Genomic DNA, 9393 nt, shown 5'->3' on the forward strand with positions numbered 1-9393 from the left:
CCTGACACAGATGAGTCTATCCGAGTAGTATGGTCCTGTTGAATCCCTCCCATGCCTGGCAATAATAATGCAGTCTATATCTCATCAGCATCAGGTTCTGCTGATCTTCAAGTTGTATCGTGCAGGTTCTGAAGCTTATCTTCTGCATGAAGCTGCGGGAGGGAGAAGGATCAACCATCGACCAACCCAATTGCCCTGTAAAAGAAGAGTGACAGAATTAACTGCAAGATGGATGGAAATTGGATAAAAAAGAAGGGAAAATAAATACTTAACTCAATCGGATCTGTTTCTCTGTTCATGGAAATGGTATCAGGCTCTGTCAGGAGATGTAAATTTCAAATCTAATTGCTAGCAAACAAGAGAATAGTCTTATGAATAAATGGCAAAATAGCAGCATCAATAGCTATTTACATAAAGCGACTCTCAGATCTCAAACGAACATTATGGAAGACATCTTTAGGTCCAACAGCAGAAGACAACTCGAAACAAGAAACTGCAAGTGGTTCCAAACGAAAGAGCCATCACAGCAGTAGCTCTTATCAAACATTCAAATCGGTTCCTAAAATAGCCCACCATGAAAGTTATGTACATGCAGACATCTTGACCTTTTTCTTGTTCTTGTCATCCTGACTCGAGGGTGGCGTATGGAGATCTAAACCAGTACTAACCAAGGCTATATAACTATATACATTGATGAATGAAAATAAATTACTGAGAGCTTAGGTAGAGAATTTCATAGATAAGATTCATGTTTTGGACTATCTGGGTTCATATCCATAGAAGAATCATTGAAGCTGAGAGAATGAAGCTCCTGGTTTTGGTTAGGATCATGGCTTCTAGCACCAGCATCTCCAGTGGATGGACCATTTGTATAATATCCACCTCCCTGAGCAAGGCGATAGTGCGGAAGGCTCCCACAAGCAGAGCTTGAAAGTGCATTTGAGAAAGCAGAGCTTTTTGCATGATCGGAGTCACCGTTGCGAGGGGCGATACCAGTTGAGACCTGGCCAGATAAACCAGGAAATGGTTGGATGCTTGAGTTTGTAAAATGACTTGCGGATTGGGTTTGTTGTTGGAATTCCAACATTGGTGATGTTGACGAATCATCTCCTCCGTAGCCCATCTCATTCTGCATGATGAAAGTAAATTCTCAAATGATAGTTTGCAAATACTAACAAACAAAACCATTAGTATATCAGACAGACTTCTTTTTCTATATTATTTTCCTTTCCATTACAATAATTTGTGTCTAAGACACTCTTATATGGACCAGAAACTGAAACCTATCAATTGCACAACAACGTGCTAACTACTAAGATGCCTCCCTAGAGACTTCTTGCTACTGCAATAACCAAATAAGAAAGTATGAGAAATGAGCAACAATGTGAAGCACATAACATTCAGAGACTTGGAAAAGTAGAGTGATATAGAAGCAATGATATGATAACCTCCTCAATCTAATTGGTATCATCATCAACAAAGGAGATTCACTATTTGTGCAAACCAAGTGGAAGAAACTCCCGAATAAACAAAACCCCAAATATGATCTACTTAAATTTGATATAACATTACTAGAAAGACAGCATTTTGTAAGAAAAATACATCTATGTATTCATGCTCCCTGCCACCATAATCATGACTATATACATATACATATATATATATATATACATATACATATATGTATATGTATATATATGTATATATATATACATATATATACATATACATATACATATACATACATATACATATACATACATATACATATACATATACATATATATACATATATATATATATACATATATATATATACATATATATATATATATACATATATATATATATATATATATATATATATATATATATATATATATATATTGGGACTCATGACTTCTTGACTCTTCTAGTTGTTGCAGTAGAACAAATGAGAAGATAATATAGATGGAGAAGATACAACAAAGTCAACTAAATAGAAATCATTATAGAAACCTGGATATGGGTGACAACATCAGCTACAGTCAACCTCGATTCAACTTCATGTTGTCTCAAGATCCACTGATAGAGCTTCTCCTGTGTTAATGAATAATATGATTAGCTTTGCATATGATAGAGCAATTTGAGACCCACTAGAAAAAGTAATATTTGAGAAGAAAATTCAGATACATAATACACCTGCTGATTGTTGATTATTTAATACATGTTATACCTATACATTGGGAGTGAGAACATAAAAAAAGGCTGTGTTACATACAAGAAATGGCAATTTCGGTAAAGTTAAAGCAATCACATAGAGGCGGAAACCAAACATCCTAGGACCTTATGGGAAACTTCAGTCAGTTAAAGTGATTCCAAGTATAATTTGCAAGGGATGGACTCCATTCAAATCTTTAGAAACTAGTATACAGAGTGATTAGTTTCTTTGTCCTCCTAGTGTTATTACATTTTGAGTTCTCACTTTAGACACAAGTAAGAAGTTGTTCAACAGCATAACACAACATCAAGGTCCTTGAACTAAATTGACTACCAAAACCCACAGAATAACACTTCGAACAACTTCCCTTGATCTAAACCACTCATAGTTCCAAGTTGTGATCTATGAAATCAACAATGTCCCAAACAGAAGCAGAAGACTATGGATTCCATTAGTTCATTGTGATAAACAAAGGGCGTAAAAGAAGAACCATAAGTTAAAAAATTCACAATGTATCTTATGAATCTACAATAGGAAATGTTGCTGCTTTCTTAACTGGTTAAGTAAGAACTCCCCTTTCTAAGGAGGAGTTTGCAGAACTGAGGGGTAGTCATTAGGAGAAAGTGCAAACTACAATGAACGGTGCAAACAGATCATTCTTACTTATGGAGATTAAATCTAAGTCAAAACAGCGTTAAGTAGATCAGCAATAAAAGGTAGTTCAATTATCATCGCACGTAATTTCCACTTCTGAAGCTTGCAGCATATAACTAAGAGGGTAAAAACTCCAGTGCAAAACGATCATCAATAAGGTTGAACTGATTGTGGAAACCGCTTAATTCATGTAAACGGCTTATCCACACGCAAAATAGCGATGCATCACATGCAACTTGTGGTAGCATTTGATCGCTCCCGAACAATAGAATCAAACCATGATTCACATAGAAAGCAGCATTGAAAAAAATATTGTAGGAAAAACAAAGAAAGAAGATAAGACGCATCCTATGAACAGAATCCAATCAGCCAAGTCTCAAGCACGATCAAAGGAACCAAAAACATATCTTTTGACGCCACAACAATAACAACAACAGCAGACCGAGGGAAACAAAGATCCAAGCGAAATCCCCGCTGGATCGATCATCGCCGATCCGGAGAACAGAGAACCAGGAATCATCGAGGTACGATCGGGGCAAGAACCAAATCATAAGGATGCGGGAGGAAAGAAAAGGAGGGAGGGGAGGATGAACCAGGGCGTGGCGCTCGCCGGCGTCGAAGGAGAGCGTCTGTTGGTGCATGGCCTGGGTGTAGAGCTGGGAAAGGGAGTTGGCGGCGCCGCAGAAGGTAGAGTAAATGGTCCGGTCCGCTTCGTCCATCGGCGCCACCTCCTCTGTCTTCCTTTTCCTCGTCATCACAAATCCCACCGATCTCTTATCACACACGCGATCTGCTGGGCCGAATTGATCAATCGAGACCCAGAGGCGAACGGAACCTTGGAGAGAGAGAGAGAGAGAGAGAGAGAGAGAGAGAGGGCGATATCTTCTTCTTCCTCCCCGTGGAGTCCTAATGCCCTCCAACGACGCCAGATAGCGAGAAGAGGACCGAGGCGAAGGGGTTGCTTTTGTTTTTTGTTTTTAATTGTTGTTTTCTGTTTTGGATTTTGGCGCCTTGTGTGTTGCGGCGTTGGCGAGCGCTGAAGGAAACTGCTGCGTGTTTTGTTTTCGCAGAGGGCCTTCTTTCGGAATATTCAACAGGTACCAAACATACCTCTACCCAAACTCAACTTCCTACGTGGTTCTCTCGTTAACCCTCCCTGCCGTGTGGGTCCCACGTAAGCAAGGGGAGATTCGTGTCTTTTTTCCTTTTTTAATTAACGAAATTATATGGCAGGTGCTTAATTTTGTACAACTTTAATTTGAACCAATTCGTAAACGTTTCAATCAAAAGTGGCATTAGGTTAGCTGTTCTAATTATAACTTAAATTTAAAATCAAAATGACTAAAATTTTCAATTCGTAAACGTTGCAATCAAAGGTGGAATTTGGTTAGCTGCTGGAATTATAATTTAAATTTAAAATGATCATTTTTTTTATATGAGTGTAATAGGGAATATATTAACGATCAATCATCATCCGACGTATAATCACTATGTGAAACCATCACGAAAGGAAAATGTTTAGATCATTCTTTTCATTTGTTTATGTAGACAGAAGTCCTAGATAGGCCATTCAGGACTATTTCCCACCTATCATCGACATGGAGAAAACGTCAAGAGGGTGATATTAAGGTTGTTACAGATTATCTCCTCCAAGACTAGATATAAAAGTTAATCTCTGATGTCATGCCAAGAGCCACTTTTTTCGAGAAAAACTCACACCTACTAAAAGACATTATTAGTAACTTAGCGTTAAAGGGACTGGGTTAAGAATTTTCCCCTAACATTGGTCTTAGTCTATATGATATCTCGAGAGCATGACACTTCCACCTCAAAACCACCTAAGTCACCACGTCGGATACTCCTGCACTCTCGAGTCTATATCACATTAAGTTGACTCAGACATCGACGACGAATTCCCCTAGTATTTTTGGCACTAGAAGGAGGGTTTGTCACAGGAATGTTTGTCCATTAATCCTCTCAAGAAAGGCTCCAACGAGGAGGACCTGCCTCCGACCTATAATACTTTTATTCAAGAGAGGCAATTGTCATCATTTCCTTGATGAATGCATCCACTTTGACTTAAACAACGATGCGATACTAGCATTTGTTCAATGACCTAGGCCTCTTACCCCTAGGACAACCTCGGACCACCTACTTATCCCCACCAAGGTATTCCTTAACCTTGCCAGTAGGTGCAAACGCTAATGGGCATGATTCAAACTGTCGCCCAACTCTTGCCTCGGCTAGCCCAACAAGCAATGTCATCATCTCAACTGTGATTAATACCTCAACCACCACTAGCACCGATGCCCGTCGGGATCCCCCTACTCGATGCGGTACCAGCATCTCAAGATCGCCCAAGGCCTATTGAACTACTGACCAAGGGAGTGTCTCGCTTCCCAACTGTGGAATTTAGTGCACCATCATACTACCACTTTATTTTACTTGAATCTTACTAGTCATAGGTACCTTGCAAGTCAATTACGTGAGTGATGACACGTGTGACATGATACGTATTCTTTTTGCTTATTATATTTTAATATTTTATCACTTTATATTACTTATTACATGCATATATATATATATGTATATATATATTATCACTTTATATTACTTATTACACACATATATATGTATGTATATATATATATGTATACGTATATATATATGTATGTATATATGAAATAGGAATCGTATCGTGATGAGATAACGATAATGAGACTGATTTGCACACAGATCATAAATAATCCCGATCATAAGTTACTCGAAAGGGACATCGAGATAATCGGACAGACTAGTGTGTTTTATACCCGTCCATATAATGGAGGCAGCTTGTCTCATAGCTGCTACTTGTGTGGGGACATTAAGGATATAGTGCAAGTGTTTATTGGAGAATGTGTTCACTAATTGATCTACTCACGTAATACTAGATGGTTGATGATGCCTTATTGTCAATTAGTGATTTCGTAGTCCTAGTAGTGTATTTGGTCCTTATACTTGAAACACCAAGGATGTCCTGCATGAGTACTTAACTCTTTGATACCGAACTTATAGGTTTGAAAGTTTCAAATATAATACAATCGATTATTGAGAGTGATAGCTAACCTTACAAGGGTTATTGAGTGTCGATAGATGATCATCAGCTCTCGGTATCATGAGAGGAATATCCTATGTGTTCTTGCTCAAATAAATCCTTAGCCAAGGTCATTCAAATTGAGAGAGAAAAAGTTCTCCGGGAGAATCTGATTAGAGCGAGACTCGAGGAGAAACCATATGGGCCTGACGGCACCATACCTGGTATATGATATCTGAGATTTTAGATGGATGAGGGATTATATGTATATGGTAATTAAGGACAGATATGTCCAAAGGTTTGAATTCCCTTGTATCGTCTAGGGACTACAGTGTAGTGACCTAGTACATCTATAGTTGATAAGTCGAGTGAATTATTATGTAGATAATAATTCACTAAGTCATAAGGATTTCTGATAGGTATGACTCATGGTCAGCTCAATATTGAGCCTAGAGGGTCACACACATATGGTTGGTGTTACTACGAGTAGAGATTCGGATATGAGATATCCGTTGGAGCCCCTATCTTATTGGATATCCAATAAGCCCATGAATTATTGGATCTCATGGATGATATCCAATAAAAGCTAATAAGAGATTATTGGCTAGAGATTCACTAATCTAAGAGGCTTAGGTAATTGGATGAAGATCCAATACCCAATATGGTAGAATCTATTAGGGTTAACTAGGGGCCTCTATAAATATGAGGGAACCAAAGACCGGGGCTTCTTAGTTGTCATCTTTTATTCTTCTCTCCCTTTCTCATCCTTAGAGAGCAGGCTTGGAGATTTAAGGAGCGTCGTTGTAGACCTGCTATGTGGATCACCACTAGAGAGGAGGATGTTTGACCTCCTTCATCCACTCTTACAAATATTTAGGGATTCCGGAATATATGATCTCCCTATGTAACACTACTATCTCACACGTGATTTTCTATTTCGCAGGTTTTGCACATAAATCTACACACGATAATGAACATGTATTGAGAAATTTAGGGTTTTTTTTATGTTCTTCCGTTGCGCATGTGATGTCACCCATAGATTTCCTTATAAATCTAAGACCTAGTCAATGAATTTAATTGATGACTACTCGAGGTTCCAATTATGATAATTGCCTATTCACTCGTAACTTCCAAGATAAGTCAATCTTAATGAACTTTCATCTCGCATCGATAGAGGCCTTTAATAGCAGTACTGATTTGGTAGAGCAAAATCTTGCCTTCCACACCTATATGTCACTATACTACTCCTCATAGGCTTGATATATTGCGCCTTCCCCAAAATGCTAAGAGGTCCAAAACGAGAATGGTACACTCGCTTGAAGCTACTCTCAATCAGCTCATTTGATCAGCTCATAAATGAGTTTGAGCTCTACTTCCTTGGGAATATATGTTGGAGGTCATCGACGGTAATGCTTCTTGAACTCAAGCAAGGAGAGGAAGAAACATTCTCTTGCTTCATCATTCGATTCACAAACAAGATTTGAGGCGTGCAAGAAGCTCATTAGTTGCTTATGATATAGGCCTTCATGATAGACCTCAAGCCCTCTCAATTTTTCAAATTATTAGTAGACAGGTCACCGACGATAATCCCCGAGGTGCTTCAGAGAGCCAACCAATATATTACTACGGAAGCAATGGTCTCAAGTAAGTGTAAGGAGATGTGCAAAAGGCCAAGACATGAGTGACTATCGTCAGCCTTAACCTCGAGATCACTATTATTATGTGCTTAGTTGGTTTTGCTTAAGTCATGCGGCACTCTTGCATGTTCGCAAATGTCAACCTACCCAAAACCTCCTATGGCTTCTTAAGACATATAAAAGAGAAAATAAGTTAAAGAAAACGTTTCACTCAGGATCCACAAACAACCATTTCAGTAAATACTTTATAGCCAATGCAAATTACAAACATATACTTTGTAAGCTCTGAACGGTCGCACAACAAAAAGTCCAAAATGGTTCGCTACAGATCGAAATATCCATAAGTGCCCACATGACACAATCTTCATTTACAAGCCTAAAACAACCACCAAAGCTAACCAAAATAGGGCTACTAAGCCTACTATTAGTACTCTACATGCTATGCATTACATTACATTAAAAGACATGGATATACATAAGCATTACATTAAACATCATAATTTTTCATGACATTCTCCCTTATTTAGCCCTTCTTGCTGTCGTGTTATTTACCGATATGGAGCTCTTAATAGCTCTCGATCATACCGTCATATGACTCAATCCCTCGTGAGACTTGTCTCGTGTGTGTCGAATTATTTTGAACTGCTTCACCATGATCTATTATACCACATCATCTCATAATGACATCTCTATTGCATTCTAATCATTGTGGGATGAACTCGGACTACGATCTCTCCATGTGTAGCCTCTACCTACATATCATAGGGCCTCTACCACCTCCGATTATGTTCACTTCTTTAGCAATCGACTTTCATCCATTCACTTTTGGGTTACACCTAGACGAAGTACAACTTTAAGATAGTTTGTCACCTAGCAACTCCTGAAGTCTATTAACTTTGCTAAAATTGGTGCACCATTGCTTGGATCCTGGGCTTCTGCCCTCATCAGCATAATCTTTGTGTAGACCGCTTCCTCCATAGCAATTCGAATAGTAACACTATGATATATTTTTCAAGAGTACATGCCTCTGCATCCTCTCACCTCGTGTTAAGACCTTCTGACCCCAACTTCACCTCTACAAGTTAAGTCGCATTAGTTCCTTGGTCAAATGCTTCACCGAGATAATATGCAGAATGACTTGAGAATTCATATACATATTTATTATGTCAACCATATCCTGAACATACACGAGGAATGAAACCCCCCCCCCCCCCCCCCCTCCTTCTCTTATCAAGAGGCTGGCATTTGCATTAGTACTAATGGTAAGAAAACTTCATCCCTATTTTCAAGCGCATGGTATACAAGGAATCACTGACCAACCATTCAGGTAGGTTCTTTCTCGATTTGATGTCTCAAGGTGATTGTTGAGGTGGTCAGTAGAGCTAGACAAATTTGACATTTGCAATATGCTGAGGACTGTCATAAAGGCTAAAGCACTGATAGATTTTATCTCGGAACTAACTCCCTTACCTAAGGTCGAGGTCGATAATCACACCTCTTCAGCATGGACTCTATTTGTGGATAGTTCTATTACCTAATGAGATCGAATATGAAGCATTTCTCTTAAGGCTCCGACTCATATGAGAGATTGAGACCTAAGATTTAATCGTGTTTAGTGACTCACAACTGCTTGTGAGTCAAATGAAGGGGAGCTACAAAACTCAAGATGTGATCATGATGAAGTACCTTGCCAAGATATGAAAATTAGCTAGTAGACTCAATGGGTTCCTCGTATATAAAATATCTAGGTTAGTATACTTGTCAAAAATGTAACATGTGTCATTGGTCGAGGATGAACTAGAGTTTTTTTTTTTTTGAATAATTGTGAG

The 9393-nt window shown here is 38.6% G+C and overlaps 1 protein-coding gene across 1 annotated transcript; it reads right to left on the reverse strand.

The window, feature by feature from the left end:
- Positions 1-349: 349 nt before the first annotated feature.
- On the reverse strand, positions 350-3772 carry LOC103990001 (uncharacterized). The gene is made up of 3 exons (XM_009408998.3): positions 3448-3772; positions 1999-2079; positions 350-1129 (listed from the first exon to the last, which is right to left on the reverse strand). Exons 1-3 carry the CDS (start codon positions 3607-3609, stop codon positions 734-736), a joined length of 639 nt encoding a protein of 212 aa, XP_009407273.2. The 5' UTR covers positions 3610-3772; the 3' UTR covers positions 350-733.
- Between the last annotated feature and the right edge of the window lie 5621 nt (positions 3773-9393).

Source organism: Musa acuminata, chromosome BXJ2-6, assembly GCF_036884655.1.
Source record: "Musa acuminata AAA Group cultivar baxijiao chromosome BXJ2-6, Cavendish_Baxijiao_AAA, whole genome shotgun sequence".
NCBI lineage: Eukaryota > Viridiplantae > Streptophyta > Magnoliopsida > Zingiberales > Musaceae > Musa > Musa acuminata.

Excerpts from the sequence above, each read along its gene's own strand:
- LOC103990001 (XM_009408998.3), bottom strand. The coding sequence starts at position 3,609 with ATGACGAGGAAAAGGAAGACAGAGGAGGTGGCGCCGATGGACGAAGCG. Across the intron at positions 2,080-3,447 it reads CCGGCGAGCGCCACGCCCTG|GAGAAGCTCTATCAGTGGAT; the intron begins GTTCATCCTCCC and ends TCATTAACACAG. Across the intron at positions 1,130-1,998 it reads ATGTTGTCACCCATATCCAG|AATGAGATGGGCTACGGAGG; the intron begins GTTTCTATAATG and ends TTCATCATGCAG.